Source organism: Callorhinus ursinus, unplaced genomic scaffold (genome assembly GCF_003265705.2).
Source record: "Callorhinus ursinus isolate GAN/ISIS: 27379988/994484 unplaced genomic scaffold, GSC_fseal_2.0 scaffold4, whole genome shotgun sequence".
Lineage (NCBI taxonomy): Eukaryota > Metazoa > Chordata > Mammalia > Carnivora > Otariidae > Callorhinus > Callorhinus ursinus.
The window spans coordinates 142,811,490-142,833,679 of NW_027397066.1; the positions used below are offsets into that span (position 1 = coordinate 142,811,490).

Sequence of the window (22,190 nt, forward strand, 5' to 3'; positions counted from 1 at the left end):
ATGGAAGGATATGCAGTGATATCATGAGTTGTAAAAAAAAATACATAAAAGATAAAATGATAAAATAATGAATAAAAATATAATTATATGAGAAAAAAAGTTACTATTTTCTCCTTTCATGGACATTCACTTTCATACAGACACAGCTTCAACTTTTAGAATGAAAAAATTTACCTACCCTAATAAAACCTTTCCTAAAAAGAATCTCAACTAACTGCTTTTCTTTGGAGCTTAAAGCGCTGTGATGATATCCAATACCCCTTCTTGCCAAAGCCTTCAACTCTGCACCCTTTCTTGTGAATTTTACTCGATCAAACACCACCTGCAAAGTCTGAAAGAAACAACAGTATTAGGGATTTTGATCATTTATCTAAATTTAATTTAAATCAGAATAAAATATTTAAAGAAAGTAGCAGTCATACTGTGTAATAGTTTGACTAAATGAAGCAACTACTTGAAATTGACTCTACATGAGTACAAAGACAATTTTATGGCAGCAACAGTTAACTATAGGAAATATTCCCAAATCTTTGAACAGACTGTGTCTCACTGTTTCACCCTACTTCAGGGGTGAAAAATACTGACAAAACAATAGACAAAACACCCAGAGGAGGTGTGAGTGTATGACCTGCTCCTGCCTGAGGGAAGTCAGTTCTCTACTGGAGCCTTACAAGTTCTCCCCAGGGACAGAGAGAGAGAGAGAGAGAGAGAGAGAGACTTCTCCAGGAAGGCAGAGTGGGCTCCTTACCCCATATCGTCTGAGAGTGCTTACTTCTCACTGTAAAGTCACAAATGGCCTAAAAAATAACCATTCCCTAGGGGGGGAAATCCACTTGTGTAGAGAGTTATATGTACAAAAACAAACACTGCTAATGAGAGGGAGAAAAAAAAGAAAGAAAAAAAAATAACCCTAAGCATCCAAAAGCAAAAGACACCTCAGCTGTGTAGTCATCCACACAATGGAATACTGAGGAGCTATTCAAATGATGATATAAATTCATGGTTATTAAAAAGGAAGAAACTATGAAGTTTACCAAAAAAAAAAGTATACAATAGAACTGTGTGTGTGAGTGTGTGTGTGTGTGTGTGTGTGTAGTCACAAATGAAAAAGATATAAAGGGTTCATCCAGAAGGGCAGTGTTTACTTCTGATTAAAGATACTGTTTTTATTGTTACTAATTTGTATTTTCAAATTCATCTACCATAAGCATGAATTGTTTGCAATAAAAAAAATTTTACGGAAAAAATGGCATAGCACTTTTATATTTCAATGTCTTTTGGTAGAATGTTTTAACTATAATATAGACAGCTTCTGATTTTGACAAATTCTGTGTACATTATTGAAACAGTATTGAACTACATGTACCCAAATATTCGAATGAGTACCCAAATACTCAAATCAAATATGGGATTTAAGTCTAGAATTCAGGCTGTGAAAAAGCCTTTCTGTAAAAAAAAATAATAAAAGGACAGGCCCTCTCAGGAGTTAATTGTTAACAAGCAAGAAATAACCTATAAAACCTTCCTGTCCTTTTTAGACATGCTCTGCAGAGCCCTCAAGAGTTATGTGTAACTAGAAGGTCACATAGAGAGAATTCTATTCTATTAGAGATTGCATTTAGTTATTACATTCAACACTGTCTATAACTGAGAAATAATGGTTGATGAGTGAAGTCATTTCCTGGAGGAGTATTTCATTCCAAGCACTGACCTCAGTGTCTATCGCTTTTTGATTAGCATATGTGCACTCCTGAGGCATTTCCAGGTTCTTCTCTAAAGTCTTGAGTAGATTATTATGTTCAGTTTCATATATTAGCCTTTGATCCACTCTTCTGGGATTTTTCTGGCTTTTTTCATCTCTGTAAAAATAAATGTTAAGCAATGAATAGTCAGATTTGGCTATCATCATGAGCCCAAGACTTCCTAGATCCCCTCATCACCCAGACATTCATTCCTATACACAACTGTACTATTTTGACTCAGACTTCCTCTTCTAATGCTCTTCCTCATTAGCCTCTGGGACTTGGGGTCCTTCTGTAAACATTTCCCTATGTACCCATATTTTCCCTGAATGTTCCCTCCCCTCCTTGCTGCAAGTAGCCCTCTTACCAAATCCAGTTCTCCCCAGATGACCTCGTTTCCCCTTGCTAAAGTGGTAATCATTTTCTCCTTTTCAGCCTTTAGGACACCAGGCTTGGCGGTAAGGTAAGTGTCCCCCCCTTGCTCCACATTGCCAATCTCAGGCCATTGTCCTCTCCTTGTGGTAGAGGTTATAACAGCTCTGAGTTTGGTTGCTAAGGAAGGGATCTCAGCTACACTGTTACCCTGGAGAATTGTCCGCAACCTACAAGAGCTTCCTAGAAATGCCTGTGAGGTTACAACCTCTCTTAGGAGAGAGGAAGAAGCCTAAGGCCAGTAACTAATATGGGGTACAAAAATCAGCCACGTGGACCCAAGCTGGGACAATTCTGTGATGCTCCCAGATCTCTCCATTGGACGAGGCTTAGGCATGCACATCCATGCATATTTTCTTTACTTTCTCCCCCTCCCCTTTTATTTTTGCTTCCTTCACTTTCCCACAGGTCCCTGATAAGCACGACCTCTCAATAAATCACCGACACAGATATCCCCCATCTCAGAGTGTGCTAGTAAGGAATCTTGCCTCAGACATGGTTGCATAAACCCTGGCTATGTCATCAGACCGTCTTATCCATTATCCCTCAATGTAACGGCCTTTTATAGATACACAGATCACTTACCCTTTCTTTAATTTTTTTCACTTTGTCTCTTAGCTGTGAATTTAAGACAACTCCAAATATGAGAAGTATCTCATCACTAAGAGTTCCCGCCTCCAACTAACATTACCCTTAATTCAAGGGAGAATGATATGACCGGAAAGGCTTGGCCCTAATGTTTGCAAAGCATGGGGCAGGCTACTAATGGAGGCCCACATATTGTTTATAAGTTTTGAATCAAGGTAACAAACTGCCAAATAAAATATATTCTCTCCTTCTACCTTAACAAATATAGCTCCACAATAATGTGGAATTTAAAAGGGTGAGAATGAGCTCCGGGTGGCCACGCCTCCTAATATCCACTGACTCCTAACATTATAGGAATAGATGCAGATAGAAGAGGGTCAGAGTGGTACTCTCCAAAACACAGGGCCCCCTCTTACTCTCCATATAATGATGGTACTGAACAAGGTACTAAAACATCTTTTATATTTTTATAGTTTGAATTGTTGGTCACTAATCCAATTTGAAGTGATGCCCTGAAGAAAAGTTGTCTAAAGATCAGTTACTGAAAAGGTTCATCCTTCCTATGCTGTCCCTGTCTGGGTTCTTCAGTTCCCACTACTTCCAAGGAAACAGCACAACAGGCAGAGGGAAGATAAGAAGAAAGGTCAGCAGCAAATTATAGCTTGCTCTAAAATGTGAGAAATCTGAATCAGAGAAGCTCTAAAAACTGTGTATACTTTGAAGAAATATCTGAGTTTGATTGCTCAGATTCATTTAAAATATTTATGAAATGACTATTACCTGCCAAACAAGGTGCTGAGCACTGCGGATAAAAAAGAGAAAATACTAATAATGTAGAAAAAAGAAAGACAAATGAAAAATAACAGTAATGCATTATAATAACCGATCTACTAAATACGGAAAGTGTAACAAGGACACAGAAAAAAAAAAGAGTACTAAATTTAACTGGGAATTACAGCAAGATTCAGAGAAGAGATAGCAAAATTATGAGTGTAAGCTTTGGGGGCAATCAGAAAGGAGTGTACCTAAGGCAGATGGATCAAATCATGGAAAAACAAGAGGTAGAAGAACAGGTCATGGAAGGAGAACCATAAATGTTGAGTATTACTAGAAGGGAGTGGTAGGAAGTAAAACTGGAAAAGTTAGGGCAAAGCCCAAAACCTGCTGACATACCAACAACATCCAAAAAATTTAGACTTTATCATGAAAGCAAGGAAGAAGGAAGAAAGAATGTTGAACATTGAATAATTTAATTAATTTGAATGTTAGCAAGAGCAATTGTTAGCTACGCTGGAGAGTAGGGAACCCTAAGGCTCTGCAGTCTAAAAAAAAGACCCTTGCAATCATTCAAGGAAGACATAATAAGCATCTACACCAGGCAGCAAATAAGATAGAATAATAGGGAGACAATAAACATCTTGAAGTAGAGTTGTCAGGATTAGACATGAGAACAAGGAAGAGTGAAAAGCAAAGTTCTATCAAGCATAAAACTGGCATTTCAATCAAATCTCAAATTCATTCGATGTTCACTTATGTGATCGTGATGATAAATCAGTGACACCTCCATATTGTGACCCAAGACAACGTGTTTTGACTTTGTTCTGAGGACTGACTGAGAGTTGGAGTCACATATGCTTATTTTGAGGGATGATTATGTCAGGTACATAATCCACCAATGCTCATAGGCTGTGGTCCTGCCTCTCTGAAGTCCTAAATGAGACTCATCTATGCAACTAAAGAATATGTATATAAATATTATGACCACTAATCTTTATCCCATTCTCCCACCCAAATTTACACAATTTGCAAATAAGTTCAAGCAATAACTAGAACTTCTTTGTAGCACAATCAATCTGTTTCCAATTCGACTTGTGGAATATTTTAACCATTTAACCACTAATTTGTTTCATTAAATACTTACATTGTCTTTAGTTTCTCAATGGATTTTTTAACTTTTTGAAGTTTGTTAGTTATGTCATAGGCTTCTTTATCAGCTTTAGGAGGTCTTTGTCTCTCTTGCTTTCGCTCCAGGAAACGTCTCACACATAGAGCTGTTTGTTCTACATCTCCTAAGCTGAATCTACAAGCAAATAAAAAGACCACTTGCCTTGAAAACAGTATCATAAATAAAATTCAAATCATATTTCCATCTACTGTTAACATTCTGACACATACCTGTTGAGATTTTAATATGCATCTTTATGAGTTTTATCCTGAATAGGCACACAAGGTATTCTGGGTCAGCAGACTCCTTATTAACTACATTATAGCAAACAATAAGTTCCTCTCCTTGTATAGACCTTACCCCTGAGGCAACAACGACAGCCCATGAAAATTTTTCCTGTAAGAGTAGGTAAAATACTCCACAGGTAATGGACAGAGAACAATGGATTTTCTCTATTTATATACAGAAAAGGGATTGCCCCCCCCAAAACAAGATGAGAAAAAGAAGTTTAAAAACAAAAAAGAGGGAGCCTGGGTGGCTCAGATGGCTAAGCATCTGCCTTCAGTTCAGGTCATGATCGGGTCCCGCATCGGGCTCCGTGCTCCTTGGGAGCCTGCTTCTCTCTCTGCTTCTCTCTCTCTCTCTCTCTCTCTCTGTCTTTCATGAATAAATAAATAAAATCTTTAAAAAAAAGAATTATGCTTTTTTTATTTGTATTGTTGTTGTAGTTGCTCTTGTATTTAATTCCACTCAAATTTAGGCCTTTCTCCTAATAGAATCAAAGGCCCTTAGCATTATATAAATATGTGTAAGTTCAGATTACACAAATCTTTTGTGAATTTTAGAGACTCCTTTGCTTTTTTTCCATTTTTTTGAATTATAATTGACATGTAACATTGTGTAAGTTTAAGTTGTACAACATGATGATATGATACATCTGCATATCACAAAGTGATTACCATAATAAGGTCAGTTAACACATCTATCACCTCCAGTGGCTACCTTTTGTGTTTTCTGAAAAGATTTAAGATCTACTCTCTTAGCAACATTGAAATATACAATACAGTATTATTAGCTATAGTCAACATGCTATACATTATATCCCCAAAATTATTCATCTTATAACAGGAAGTTTGTACCCTTTGACCAACATCTCTCCATTTCTCTCACTCCTACCCCCCTGAGACCCTGGCAACCACCAGGGTCTACTCTCTGTTTCTATGAGTTCAGCTTTTTTAGATTCTATATATAAGTAATATCATACAGTAAAATTTTGCTCTTAGACAGGAATGGAATACTGATGAAGTAAGGATTAAATAAATGGCAGTCTATGTCACATGGCAAGAAATTTTATATAGTAGACAACAAAATAATAAAGTTAGTAAACACTTAAGCATGCTATTTTTCAGACACTAAGTATCATAAATATATTAACCCATTTTGTACTCACAATCACCTATGAGGAAAGCACCATTATTTTCCCTATTTTATAGATGAGAAAATGGATATATAAAGAGATTAAGTGATCTGTCCAGGATTCCACAGCTTGTATGTGGAGAGTCTGGCCTCCAAAGCCCATGTTCTTAGTCATGAAATCATATTACTTCTTTTATATTTTAAGGCAATTTACTTCATCTAGGTGTACATTCTGTATGAAATGGCATCATTTTCATCATAGAACTTCATGTTTTAAAATCTAGATCACTTGGGGGAGGGAGGAGCAAGCTGGAAGAGGAGTAGGAGGCCTAAATTTCCTCTGGTCCCAGGAATTCAGCTAGATAGGGATCAGACCATTCTGAATACCTATGAACTCAACAGGAGATGGAAGAAAAGAACAGCAACAGCTCTGAACAGAAAAGCGACTACTTTCTGGAAGGTAGGATGTGTGGAGAAGTGAATCCGAGGCGATATTCAGGAGGATAGACGGTGGGGGAGGGGGCCTCCCGCACGCCGCTTCTGGCAAGTGATAGAGCTGCGGAGCACAAATTGGGAACTTTCAGAAGTCTGCTACACTGAGGAACGTCGCTCCAGTGCCTAAGCGGGGGGGTGGAGCCCTTGCGGGACAGTGTGCTCTCAGGACCCTCAGGGTCACAGAAAGACCGGGGGTGCCTGAGTGCGGCAGAGCTCCCAGGTATCAGAGCGGGGAAGCCGGCTGCCCAGGCGCGGGCTCTCAGCTTGGGGTTGCCATAAACTGTGATCCGCGGCCCAGTCGGGCCACTGCTCCTCCAGCAGGGACCCAACAAGCGGCAGAGCTGGGGAGACCCCCCATCCTCTCCCGGAAGGAGTGGCTCAGGAGCTGGGAATCTTCTGGGTTTGAGACTCCACATGGGGTCGGGTGCCAGAGATAGAAACACTTGGTCACAGCCCGGGTGAGCACGGACTGCGGCCGGAGACCGGGGAGACGGGAGTGATTGACTGCTTTTCTCAGGGGGCTCACTGAGGAGTGGGGCCCCGAGGTCTCGGTTCTTCACAGGCGGAGATTGGGAAGCCACCATTTCACTCTCATCCTCCAAAGCTGTAGGGAAAGCTTGCAGGGAACAAAAGCTATGGAGACCAAACCGAGCTGATTGCTTAGCGCGGACCCAGCATGGGCAGGGCAATTCTGCCTCCGGGAAAGACATCTGGGAACCACAGCAACAGGACCCTCCCCCAGAAGATCAGCAAGAACAGCCAGCCAAGACTAAGTTTGCCCATCAATGAAAACAGCAGAACTCCACTGCTAAGGGAATACTGCACATAGAATTCATGGCATTTTTCCCATGATCCTTTAGTATTTCAAAGTTCATTTTTTTAACTTTCTTTGTCTTTTTTATTTTCTTTTTTCCTTTTTAAACCAACATCTTATCAATCCTTTTTTAAAAATCTTTTTTATTTTTCATTTTTAGAGTCATATTCTATCCCTTCATAGTAGTTAACCTTATTTTTGGTATATAAGTGGTTCTCTCTTTAAAATTTTGGGATACAGTTTCTTCTAACAGACCAAAATATACCCTAAATCTCTAGTGTATGGCTTTGTTCTAGTCACTTGCCTGACCACATTCTCTCCATTTCAGGTCTCTTCTGATTTGCTTAGTGCATATTTTTCTGGGGTTGTTGTTACTCTGTTAGCATTTTGATCTCTCATTCATCTATTCTCCTCTGGACAAAATGACAGATGGAAAAAATCACCTCAACCAAAAGAACAAGAGGCAGTAATGACTGTCAGGGACCTAATCAGTCCGGACATTAGTAAGATGTCAGAACTAGAGTTCAAAATGATAATTGTAAAAGATACTAGCTGGGCTTGGAAAAAGCATGGAAGATATTAGAGAAACCCTTTCTGGAGAAATAAAAGAACTAAAATCTACCAAGTCGAAATCAAAAAGGCTATTAATGAGGTGCAATCAAAAATGGAAGCTCTAACTGCTAGGATAAATAAGGCAGAAGAGAGAATTAGTAATACAGAAGACCAAATGAAGGAAAATAAAGAAGCTGAGAAGAAGAGATAAACAACTACTGGATCATGAGGGCAGAATTTGAGAGATAAATGATACCATAAGATGAAACAATATTAGAATAATTGGGATCCCAGAAGAAGAAGAAAGAGAGAGAGGGACAGAAGGTATCTTGGAGTAAATTATAGCAGAGAACTTCCCTAATTTGGGAAAGGAAACAGGCATCAAAATCCAGAAGCCACAGAGAAACCCCCTCAAAATCAATAAAAATAGGTCAACATCCCAACGTCTAATAGTAAAACTTAAAAATCTCAGAGACAAAGAGAAAATCGTGAAAGAAGCTCGGGACAAGAGATCTTTAACCTACAATGGTAGAAATATTAGATCGGCAACAGACCTATCCACAGAGACCTGGCAGGCCAGAAAGGACTGGCATGATATATTCAGAGCACTAAATGAGAAAAATATGCAGCAAGAATACTATATCCAGCTAGGCTGCCATTGAAAATAGAAAGAGAGATAAAAAGCTTCCAGGACAAACAAAAACTAAAGGAATTTGCAAATATGAACCAGCCCTAAAGAAATATTGAAAGGGGTCCTTTAAGGAACGAGAGAGCCTAAAAGTAACATAGACCAGAAAGGAACATAGACAATATACAGTAACAGTCACCTTACAGGCAATACAATGGCACTAAATTCATATCTTTCCATAGTTATCCTGAATGTAAATGGGCTAAATGCCCCAATCAAAAGACACAGGGTATCAGATTGGATAAAAAAACAAGACCCATCAATATGCTGTCTGCAAGAGACTCATTTTAGACCCAAAGACACCCCCAGATTGAAAGTGAGGGGGTGGAAAACCATTTCCCATGCTAATGGACACCAAAAGAAAGCTGGGGTGGCAATCCTTATATCAGACAACATAGATTTTAAGCCAAAGACTGTAATAAGAGATGAGGAAAGACACTATGTCCTACTTAAAGGGTCTATCCAACAAAAAGATCTAACAATTGTAAATATCTATGCCCCTAACATGGGAGCAGCCAAGAATATAAGCCAATTAATAACAAAAGCAAAGAAACACATTGACAACAATACAGTAATAGTGGGGGACTTTAACACCCCCCTCACTGAAATGGACAGATCATCTAAGCAAAAGATCAACAAGGAAATAAAGACTTTAAATGACACACTGGACCAAATGGACTCCACAGATATATTCAGAACATTCGATCCCAAAGCAACAGAATACACATTCTTCTCTAGTGCCCATGGAACATTCTCCAGAATTGATCACATCCTAGGTCTCAAATCAGGTCTCAACCAGTACCAAAAGATTGAGATCATTCCCTGAATATTTTCAGATCACAGTGCTTTGAAACTAGAACTCAATCACAAGAGGAAAGTCAGAAAAAACTCAAATACATGGAGGCTAAAGAGCATCCTACTAACAAATGAATGGGCCAACCAGGAAATTAAAGAAGAATTAAAAGTATTCATGAAACAAATGAAAATGAAAACACGACTGTTCAAAATCTTTGGTATGCAGCAAAGGCAATCCTAAGAGGAAGTATATAGCAATACAAGCCTTTCTCAAGAAACAAGAAACGTCTCAAATACACAACCTAACCCTACACCTAAAGGAGAAAGAACAGCAAATAAAGCCTAAACGCAGCAGGAGAAGAGAAATAATAAGGATCAGAGCAGAAATCAGTGAAATAGAAACCAAAAGAACAGTAGAACAAATCAACGAAACTAGGACATGGTTCTTTGAAAGAATTAATAAACGGATAAACCCCTGGCCAGACTTATCAAAAAGAAAAGAGAAAGGACCCAAATAAATAAAATCATGAATGAAAGAGGAGAGATCACAACCAACACCAAAGAAATACAAACAATTAGAGAACACATTATAAGCAACTCTATGCCAGTAAATTAGATAACCTGGAAAATGGATGCATTCCTAAAGATGTATCAACTACCAAAACTGAACCAGGAAGAAATAGAAAACCTGAACAGACCTATAACCACTAAAGAAAGTGATGCAGTCATCAAAAATCTCCCAACAAACAAAAGCCCAGGGCCAGATGGCTTCCCAGGGGAATTCTACGAAACATTTAAAGAAAAATTAATACCTATTCTTCTGAAACTGTCCCAAAAAATAGAAATGGAAGGAAAACTTCCAAACTCGTTTTTGAGGCCACCATTACCTTGATCCCAAAACCAGACAAAGGCCCCATCAAAAAGGAGAATTACAGACCAATATCCTTGATGAACATGGATGCAAAAATTCTCACCAAAATACGAGCCAATAGGATCCAACAGTACATTAAAAGGATTATTCACCACGACCAAGGGGGATTTATCCCTGGGCTGCAAGGAAATCAATCAATGTGATCCAATACATTAATAAAATAAAGAACAAGAACCATGTGATCCTCTCAACAGATGCAGAAAAAGCTTTTGACAAAGTACAGCATTCTTTATGATCAAAAGTCTTCAAAGTATAGTGATAGAGGGTACATACCTCAATATCATAAAAGCCATCTATGAAAAACCTACAGAGAATATCATTCTCAATGGGAAAAACTGAGAGCTTACTCCCTAAGGTCAGGAACACGGCAGGGATGTCCACTATCACCACTGCTATTCAACACAGTATTAGAAGTCCTAGCCACAGCAAGCAGACAACAACAAGAAATAAAAGGCATCTGAATCGGCAAAGAAGAAGTCAAACTCTCACTGTTTGCAGATGATATGATACTTTATGTGGAAAACCCAAACGACTCCACCCCAAAACTGCTAGAACTCATACAGGAATTCAAAACGTGGCAGGATATAAAATCAATGCACAGAAATCAGTGGCATTCTTATACACCAACAACAAGACAGAAGAAGGAGAAATTATGGAGTTGATCCCATTTACAATTGCACCCAAAACGGTAAGATACCTAGGAATAAATCTAACCAAAGAGGCAAAGGATCTGTACTCAGAAAACTCTAAAATACTCATGAAAGAAATTGAGGAAGACACAAAGAAATGGAAAAATGTTCCATGCTTATGGATTGGAAGAACAAATATTGTGAAGATGTCAATGCTACCTAGAGCAATATATATATATATATATATATATTTAATGCAATCCCTATCAAAATATCATCCACTTTTTTCAAAGAAATGGAACAAATAATCCTAAAATTTGTATGGAACAAGAAAAGACCCCGAATAGCCAGAGGAATATTGAAAAAGAAAAGCAAAGCTGGTTGGCATCACAATTCCAGACTTCCAGCTCTATTACAAAACTGTCATCATCAAGACAGTATGGTACTGGCACAAAAACAGACACATAGATCAATGGAACAGAATAGAGAGCCCAGAAATGGACCCTCAACTCTAGGGTCAACTAATCTTCGACAAAGCAGGAAAGAATGTCCAGTAGAAAAAAGACACTCTCTTCAACAAATGGTGTTGGAAAATAGGACAGCCACATGCAGAATGAAACTGGACCATTCCCTTACACCACACACAAAAGTAGACTCAAAATGGTTGAAAGACCTCAATGTGAGACAGGAGTCCATCAAAATCCTAAAGGAGAACACAGGCAACAACCTCTTCGACCTCAGCCTCAGCAACTTCTTCCTAGAAACATTGCCAAAGGCAAGGGAAGCAAGGGCAAAAATGAACTCTTGGGACTTCATCAAGATAAAAAGCTTTTGCACAGCAAAAGAAACAGTCAACAAAACCACAAGACAACCGACAGAATGGGAGAAGATATTTGCAAATAATATATCAGATAAAGGGCTAGTATCCAAAATCTATAAAGAATTTATTAAACTCAACACCCAAAGAACTACTAATCCAATCAAGAAATGGGCAGAAGACATGAACAGACATTTTTCCAAAGAAGACATCCAAATGGCCAACAGACACATGAAAAAGTGCTCAACATCGCCTGGCACCAGGAAATCCAAATCCAAACCTCAATGAGATACCACCTCACACCAGTCAGAATGGCTAAAATTAACAAGTCAGGAAACGACAGATGTTGGTGGGGATGCGGAGAAAAGGGAACCCTCCTACACTGTTGGTGGGAATGCAGCTGGTGCAGCCACTCTGGAAAACAGTATGGAGGTTCCTCAAACAGTTGAAAATAGGCCGCCTGGTTGGCTCAGTTGGTTAAGCGACTGCCTTCAGTTCAGGTCATGATCCTGGAGTCCCGGGATCGAGTCCCCCATCGGGCTTCCTGCTCAGCGGGGAGTCTGCTTCTCCCTCTGACCCCCTCTCATGCTCTCTCTATCTCATTCTCTCACTCAAATAAATAAATAAAATCTTTAAAAAAAAAAGTTGAAAATAGAGCCACCATACAATCCAGCAATTGCACTACTGGGTATTTACCCCAAAGATACAAATGTAGGGATCCGAAGGGATACGTGCACCCCGATGTTTATAGGAGCAATGTCCACAGTGTCCAAACTATGGAAAGAGCCAAAATGTCCACCGACAGATGAATGGATAAAGAAGATGTGGTGTGTGTATGTATATGTGTATACACACACACACACACACACACACACACACACACACACACACACACACACAGGAATATAATGCAGCCATCAAAAGGAATGAAATCTTGCCATTTGCAAGAACGTGGATGGAACTGGAGGGTATTATGCTGAGCAAAATAAGTCAATCAGAGAAAGACATGTATCATATGACCTCACAGATTTGAGGAATTCTTAATATCAGGAAACAAACTGAGGGTTGCTGGAGTGGTGGGGTGTGGGAGGGATGGGGTGGCTGGGTGATAGACATTGGGGAGGGTATGTGCTATGGTGAACGCTGTGAATTGTGTAAGACTGTTGAATCACAGACCTGTACCTCTGAAACAAATAATACATCAAATGTTAAAAAAAAAAAAAGATAACAGGAAGGGAAAAATGAAAGGGGGTAAATCGGAGGGGGAGACAAACCATGAGAGACTATGTACTCTGAGAAACAAACTGAGGGCTCTAGAACAAGAGGGGTGGGTGACTGCATTAGCCAGGTGATGGATATTAAAGAGGGCATGTACTGCATGGAGCACTGGGTATTATACGCAAACAATGAATCATGGAACACTACATCAAAAACTAATGATGTAATGTATGGTGATTAATATAACATAATAAAAAAATTGTGGAAAAAATCTACATCACTTGTAAACAATTATTTCTCTTAAATCCTTTGATAACCTATTTAGAATGAATGTGATCAAGATTGGGCTTCTGTCAATATCATTTATGCAATACTGCACTAAGGGCTTTCATTATTTGTATTTAATTCTCACCCAGCCCTATGCATTACTATTTTTATCACCTCATTTTGCAAATAAGGAAACTTATTTTGACTCAAAGCCATTAATTAGCTGTCTAGAAGTGCCATACTAATTGAGAGCAGAGGTAGGATCCAAACTTGGGCTTGACCATGAAATGTGTGTTCTTAAGCACACACTGATACTGTCACTAAACATTAAACATGCTCCTCACATTTTTTTCTAGAGACCTAACTGGAGAAGGCTGAGAGGGACAACTATTATTTGATAAGCCCTCAGATGTGCAGATTGAACCCTAAAAAATCCTGATTTATTGATGATCTGGGGCTACTTAGGATTAAATCAAACTTCATAAGACCAAGGATTTTCACAGTATGTTCTGCACAGAACCCAAAACTCCATAGACATGCCAAGATTCAATTCCTCAAGCAAAATTAAATCTATGATGCTTTTGTGAAACATTTTCCTTTTTTAAGTGTTGATGAATTTTAATGCATCAAAATTAAATATAACTGTTTAACAAAAGATAGTGTAGACAAACTTAAAGGACAGGTGCTTGCCTCAGAGAAGATAATTGCCAAATTAATAACTGACAAAGAATTAAAATTCCTGAAAAACAGCAAAAAAAAAAAGCTGTGAAACCCAAAAGAAAAATTATTTGAATAGCATATGAGGAAAAAGTTAAAAGACTACTTACTTGAAAGAAATGCTCAACTGATCAGAGTAATGCAAAGTACAACAGTAGCGAGACATGATTTTACACAATCAGAATGACAACATTTAGATAAACCAATCCCACAAGCTTGTGATGATAGGTCAAAATGGGAACCTCATGAACTACTGATGGGACATAAGTTAAGCCACGTTAGAAAAATTCATGTTCCATTTATCCCATTAGTTTGCCCATGCTACAAAAATATAGTGATTGTACTCCTAGGTATAGTTTCCAAAGAAACTTATACAGGTGCACAAAACACTATGTATTCTATTGTACTCCACCCTTTATTTTTTTAATTGCAATACAATTAACAAACAACATTATATTATTTTTAGGCATACAACATAATGATTCAATGTTTGCATATGTTGTGAAATGATCACAACAATCAGTCTAATAAACATCTGTTACCACACACAGTTACAGAATTTTTCTTGTGATAAGAACTTTTAAGAACTAATCTCTTAGCAACCTTCAAATATGCAATATAGTATTATTAACTATAGTAGCCATGCTGTACATTACATCCCCATGATGTAATGTTATTTATTAAATAACATTAAATAAATTAAATAAATAAATGTTATTTATTAAAAAATAAATATATTTTTTACCTGGAAGTTTGTAACTCTTGACTTCCTTCACACATTGGGTGAAAATGTTTTAAGAGTGTATGTGTGCAAGAACAATAAATACAGTTATTTTTGGATTTCTATTTTGCAGTTAAGCTTTCAGGAATATCTCAGACGCACAAAATTGTGTTTGTTTCTAACTAAAATCTGTGCCATGCTCTAAAGTAAAGTAGGTGAGCTGTGTTACTTCTTGGTAGTTCAGAAATTTATTTTCCTTGTCCCAACAACACAAGTAAAAGGAACAGTTGTATTGCAATCTCCAAAAGTTCCAAACACAACCATACATTTAATTATCATCATTATTTTAAATATATATGACCAATAATGATTCATTATTATATGTCTACTTATGTGTAAACAAATTTCATCAAATTTTGCCAGCTGAACAAGATTATGTAGGTTTATTTCTTTATGTGTTTGTTTATATCTGTGCCCTACTTAAACCTCCATGGCTAAGAGTTGTTTGAAATTGTCTAAAGTAAAGAAAGCATTTTACTCTAATCCCAAACTATGTGATCAATGTTAATCCAGATAAAGAGTATTATCCATTGAATGAATATATTTTGGTACCAAAACTGGATGATTATATTCAATTTTAAGCTATTTTCATTTTATAGCATATAAACTTTAGCAAGATAGCAGTGTCTCTAAGTTACAGTTCTCATAACTGTAAATTAAAAACAATAAAATACCCCACCAAAAAATATGCTAACATGTTGTGAGGATACTTTAATTTTATGTGGGATACTTGTGTATGTAAGCATTCAATTTATTTTGCAAAGAACCTCGGTATTTACTGGAAATTTATAAGACCTAAATAAAAATATAATAGTTTACAGTAAAAAGATAACAAAAAATGGAGGAGGAAACTATTCAAAGATGGTAATTTGTAATAGCACAAGTAAAAATATTTTTTAAGAAGTAAATTTTTTTTAACTAGAAAGGTGTATTTTTTAAATATATTCTGATAATGAGCACCAAAAATAGTTACGAATACTTTATTACAACAGTGAAGTTTGTGTAATTTTCCTCAACTTAAAAGAATAAGCCTGAGACAAATTACAAACAAAAACTAATTAAATTAAATGACTTACAAAAAAAATAATGCTGGTAACTTTTCCATTTTCCTCAGCTTTTCAACGAGAAGTGGAAACATTCTTAGCATGTTCTCTGAACTAAAACCTGAATCAGGACTAAGATTCCTCAGAACCATTTTGGCCTGTGGCAATGAATAAAAAATTATTAGTTTTAAATTCTGCATAATAAAGGAAGGAATTACTACTTTTGGCTAAAAATTTTCATAGTTGTCTAATCTATATTTCTGTGCTTCTTTAAAATAAAATAAAATAAATATGAAAATATAACATTTTGTAAAGAACATCAAAGACACATACAAATCAATGCACCAAAGAACGACAACAACAAAAAGACTAATATATACACATGCATACATACATGCAATTTAACATGCAATTATGTAAGGCAACACAAATCAGTCAGAAAGAGGTTGTTCTGTAAATGATGCTGGTACCACCATGGCAGAAGGTGGGGTAAATCAGTTCCTCTCCATGTCATGTATAAAAACCACTTTCAAATACCTTTTGAATGTTTTTAAATGACAAAATAAATGGAAGAAAATGTAAATTAATTGTGTGTCTGAATGGGAGGAGATTACCTAAATTAAAATGTAATGGAGGGGTGCCTGGGTGGCTCAGTCATTAAGTGTCTGCCTTCAGCTCAGGTCATGATCTCAGGGTCCTGGGATCGAGCCCCGCATCGGGCTCCCTGCTCCACGGGAAGCCTGCTTCTCCCTCTCCCACTCCCCCTGCCTGTGTTCTCTCCCTCGCTGTCTCTCTTTCTCTCTCTCTGTCAAATAAATAAATAAAATCTTTTAAAAATTTTTTCTGGGTGCCTGGGTGGCTCAGTTGGTTAAGCGACTGCCTTCAGCTCAGGTCATGATCCCAGGCTCCTGGGATCGAGTCCCGCATCGGGCTCCCTGCTCAGCAGGGAGTCTGCTTCTCCCTCTGAGCCTACCCCCTCTCATGCTCTCTCTATCTCATTCTCTCTCTCAAATAAATAAATAAAATCTTTAAAAAAAATTTTAAAAAAAATTTTTTTAAATAATGTAATGGAAAAAACTCAAATGGGTAAAGTCTAACATATGTCACTCACCAAAAATGAGAAACCTCGATGTGTGACAATGAAACAAACTTCAAAATATAAAGACCATCATCAACTTATTTAATGTAAATATGCAAAACTTACATGACCCCAGGTGAAGGTTTTAATACACAAATAGTCCCTAAAAACTGAAATAAAAAACATAAAAGAAAAAAATCCCAAGATAAAAATGATAAAGGAGTAAAGAATTCTTCTGAGCTACTGTTACTATGATTTCAATCTCTCTGCTGCCACGGAATCAAGAACACTGACTGTGGATACTGACAACTCTGTTCTTGTATATTGTAACACTGAACAGGAACTGGTGGGCTTCTGGGATATGTTTTAGGAAGCACAAAGGATTAAAAAAAGAGCAATATCCTTTTCCTCTTTCTATTCTACCTCAGAATCACTAGACTTCCAGTTCAGCCTAAAATCCTAAAATGAAAATTGAAGACTAAAATAATAAACTCATAATAATAATAATAATAATGACAACAATGTAACTCAAGAAAACAAGGAACATAGGGTTTTGCCAAAAACATGTGAAAATTACCTCCTCGGCATGGCCATTTTGGATCCAACTTGTTAGTTCTGCCTTTAAGCTCTCTTCATATTTTCTAGCATCCAACTTTTTAATGACTATTTTATTCTTAAAATGAATGAATTTCTCTGGATCGAACTCCTTGAAAAGAAATGTCACAAAATTAAATAAAATCATGCAACAAAATCAAAGATGTTTCTCAATTATGCATTTCATTTAACAGAATTACAAGCTTCTTGAGAGTACAGATTATTGAATGTCTTTTTATCCCCCCAAAGTTTCCAGTACATAAACCTAATAGGATGGATGGAACTCTTCAAAGAAAGAATGCAGGGCAAAACCACATGGAAGACGAAAACAGACAGCAATTAGGGTGCAAAGAGAAAAGGGGAGTACAATGAGAAAATGAAGGAGTATGAATCCAAGATGTAAAAGGAGACTACAATATCCTAGCATCCCAGAAATTGAAAGAAGAGATACCTTCCAGAATTCAATGGCATTACACACCATTACAGTAAAACACAATATGTTAGCAAGAAGAATGTCTTAGAAGGGATGATTTTATTTTGGAAACAGTCTATAATTTTAAAAGATTAGATGCACATGATCAGAAAAGGTGAGACTTTGTCTTTCTGAACAGCAATGTTACCATCCACTATAATAAAATTAATTCAAGTTAAATGTGTAATTATTTCTTACCTGGGCCCTGGGCCAGCTTTCCCAGAACTGAAACATGGTATCATAAAGCTGGATGGTTTCTCGAGGGGAAAGGGTAAGATCAGAAGGAAATCCATACTTTTCAATCTACATTTAAGATAAAATTAAAAATTTTAATATTCTTTCATTTTATCTTATGGTCTGCCCTTTGCCCTGTGAACCTGTGTAAAATCTCTGAACATGAGACTGCATTATGTCAACAGAGTCCAAGTCAACATAGTAACTGAATACGTTATTTTTGGAAGGTAAGCATTGTGTGCTCTTATTAATACTACTTGAAAGTGGTAAATTATTTTGCCTCACTAAAAAACATATATGTAAGATAAATCCAAAAATTATCACAATTTTTAAGATATAAATCTTATTTCTGTCACTAGAATGCTTGTGATTTCTTAAAAAATCTCAGAAGAGAGCCTGAGTTTCTTCATTTCTAAAATGGACAATTCTGCCTGCGCCATAGATTTGTTGCAAGAATTAAGTTAGATAATGTATGTAATAAGTCTAGTGAAGTACCTGGCATGTGGTTGATGCCTCAACTGTCAATGATCAACTCACAAGTCTTAATTTTTCTTGTATTTTCTCTTAAGATTTTTTTTAAGATTTTATTTATTTATTTGAGAAAGAGACAGAGATAGCGACAGAGAACATGAGTGGGGAGGAGAGGGAAAAGCAAGCTCCCCGCTGAGCAGGGAGCCCAATGTGGGGCTCGATCCCAGGACCCTGGGATCATGACCTGAGCCAAAGGCAGACACTTAACCAGCTGAGCCACCCAGGCGCCCCTTCTCTTATGATTTTTTCTTTTTTTATTAACATATGAAGTATTATTTGTTTCAGGGGTACAGGTCTGTGATTCAACAGTCTTGCACAATTCACAGCACTCACCATAGCACATACCCTCCCCAATGTCCATCACCCAGCCACCCCATCCCTCCTACCCCCCACCACTCCAGCAACCCTCAGTTTGTTTCCTGCGATTAAGAGTCTCTTATGGTTTGTCTCCCTCTCGGATTTCATCTTGTTTCATTTTTCCCTCCCTTCCCTTATGATCCTCTGTCTTGTTTCTCAAATTCCTCATACCAGCGAGATCATATGATAACTGTCTCTCTCTGATTGACAAGTCTTAATTTTTAAAATTGGTTTAATAACTCTGTGGCTAGAAGCTGGGAGTCCAACTCAGTTGTTCTCCACTACACAGCAACTAATGAACTGGCATAACCTGAGCCAGCCTAGGTAAAGAAGGAAGAGAAATAAAAGGTCATAAATGTGTACCATCCTTCATTTGTAAACACAATAGTACTATATTACGATGCTGTTTTATGAACCACATTGTCCCTAATGCCCCAAGTGATGGTGAGAATTCATCACTGCTGAGCAGGAAGAGGCAACAGTTCTTTCAAGGACTTCCTGGGGCTGACAGCTCCAGGAGTGAGCGGCTGCTCCTTTGTGGCATGGTTATTGGTCGCCAAGCCCAAGCTCGGCTTTTTTTTTTTTTTTGCCAGAAATAAGCCTCATATGGATTGAAGGGCAATCCTTCACCTCAGTTGGATGAAGGCCAGCTTACTCATCCTGTTCCCTTCCCTTCTCAAACTATTTCTATGACGAAGCTGTAGGGGCAATGATCAGGGAGGATGGTTTTCCTCTTTCGGTTGCCACAATTTATTATGCTTTTTCTTGCCACTGAGGTCTTTCATATTAATCTGAAGTATACTACACAACATCAGGAATAATTTACTCATTCAGAAAGGTCTGCTTGCTTTGTATTGCTGCTATGATAGGAAACACACTGTATCAACACATGTTACACACACAGCTATCAAAACACATTTAATAATGCCCAAGCCTTTGAGTTTATCCTCCATTCCTGGGGCAAAAGTCCAGAAGTCTTAAGAAGATTCATACAACAGCATGACCTTTGCAGAAGTCATACCGGGTCAGAGCATACTGTAGCAGTTCTGTTGCTTTCCAGTTACTCCATTAATAGCTACTGAAAATAGAGGAAAGGCACTTGGACCAAAATGCCAATCTTGCTAGGTACTCCAAATCACTGCACTCATTGCTACTTAAAGATAACCTGCCTGGAACCGTCCTACACAAAATAAGTAATTTTTTAAATACTATGTTGTTTTAAAAATGCCAGGTGACAATGGGGGAAAAAAGGAGACAGAGAGAAAGACAGAGACAGAAAAAGAAGTCTATTATTTATTTTACTATATATTCTAAGTCTGGAGTGTGAGGTCACAGGAATTTTGTCCGTATTTTAGTTTTATTTAGGGTTCAGATTGGGCCACTGCCACACAAAAGAGAAACTTCTGTGATAAAATCTTATTAGAAAATTACCATGATTAGGATTCATTCAGTTGCTTTTAGAAGCCATTGTATCATAGCCCAAAGGCTATAAAGTGATTCTCATTCATTCACTCATTCGGTATTTGTTCAATAGATCATTCAGAATACTGTGATGATAGGGCGAGCTCTGGAGTCTATCTTGGTTGCATCCTGGCCCCACCACTTACTTGCGGTGCAATAATGAGTTAGTTAAAGGCTCTATGCCTCACCGTGCTCATTTGTAAAATGGGAATATTAACAAGACATCCATCCGATGGACTCTGAGAAAGAAACTGAGGGTTCTAGAGGGGAGGGGGGCGGGGGGATGGGTTAGCCTGGTGATGGGTATTAAAGAGGGCACGTTCTGCGTGGAGCACTGGGTGTTATGCACAAACAATGAATCATGGAACACTACATCAAAAACTAATGATGCAATGTATGGTGATTAACATAACAATAAAAAATTATTTAAAAAAAGATACATGGTGGGAGAAAAGAAAAAAAAAAAGACATCCATCCTAAAACTGTTGTGATAGTTGAAAGGGACAAAATAACATAAAATTCTTAGAACACAAAGTAAACGCTCAATTTAAGTTGTCTATCTTTACTTAACATACATTTATTAAGCATATTTTATATACACAGTTTTTTTAGGAACTCATAAGGACATAAAATTTGTCTTCAAGGAGTTATTCTAGTAAGATAAAGGAGACACGCATATAAGCAACTTTAGCAGTAAGCTGATCGTGATTGGTGTCATACAGGAAGGTGCTATGGAGCGAAGATTACGTCCAGCTAAGGAAGTCACAGGACTCTGAAGATGTTTCGCGTTAGAAGAGTCATAAAAGATGAACAGGATCTGAATAACTGGCATTTGGCATCTCCTGAAATACTCCAGGAACAATATAAATCAAGAGGACCTCCAGGTAAGATACATCAGATTTTGGGGCCAGGTCAGAGAAGACCTAGGAAACCAAGCCAAGGAGCTGTGGATTTAATCACTTCCAAAGGAAAACCATTAAAGCTTGGCAAGATCATAATTATGTTTTAGGAGTTTTACCTGACAACAGAACTTGGACTATATTCTACTTGCTAGGTTTTGAAAGGAAGGCAAACTAATGACTAATTATCACTTTGAGAGGCAATAAGAGTTTGAATGGGCTGTTCCTAAGAATAGGACGAGAAAGGAAGAGAATTGTGCAAGGAAAATTAAGAAGTCTTCCTCCACAGACACCTCGATGTCCCAAATGATATCCTAAGACCTCCACTTTATTGATTCACCACCAAAAAAATCATGTTATGATTGTTACATTAGTGAAAGGTCTTTTCCTTATTTAACCTAACTCGCAGTGATCAGATGCTCACATGTTCTAGGAGCTGTCCACATATAGTTGTGCACTAAGTGTTAGTGTCACAAAGGTGGACAGAGAGACATGGGTACTGAGAATAAGGAAGGTGGGCAAAGATAATGTCCAAGAATAAATAAAATTAACCAAAAAAAACTTCAGGTTAATATTCTTAGTCATTTTCAAGCTTTGTGGATCCAGACACCACTGAGGGTTCATTGAAGATTACAAAGTTATTTTTGTTACTTTTAAAAAACTAATGTTGATAAATATTCTTCAACCCTGAGAA

The 22,190-nt window shown here is 37.5% G+C and overlaps 1 protein-coding gene across 6 annotated transcripts in view; it reads right to left on the minus strand.

The window, feature by feature from the left end:
* DDX60 (DExD/H-box helicase 60) overlaps nt 1-22,190 on the minus strand; it is a 109,164-nt gene that overhangs the window by 34,399 nt on the left and 52,575 nt on the right. For all 6 annotated transcript variants that reach the window (XM_025874430.2, XM_025874426.2, XM_025874428.2 and 3 more), the window contains 6 exons: nt 18,213-18,317; nt 17,526-17,654; nt 15,904-16,028; nt 4,684-4,842; nt 1,712-1,859; nt 179-331 (listed from right to left, as the gene is read on the minus strand). In XM_025874430.2, the coding sequence (XP_025730215.1) occupies nt 179-331; nt 1,712-1,859; nt 4,684-4,842; nt 15,904-16,028; nt 17,526-17,654; nt 18,213-18,317 (819 nt within the window). The remainder of the gene's footprint in view (nt 1-178; nt 332-1,711; nt 1,860-4,683; nt 4,843-15,903; nt 16,029-17,525; nt 17,655-18,212; nt 18,318-22,190) is intronic.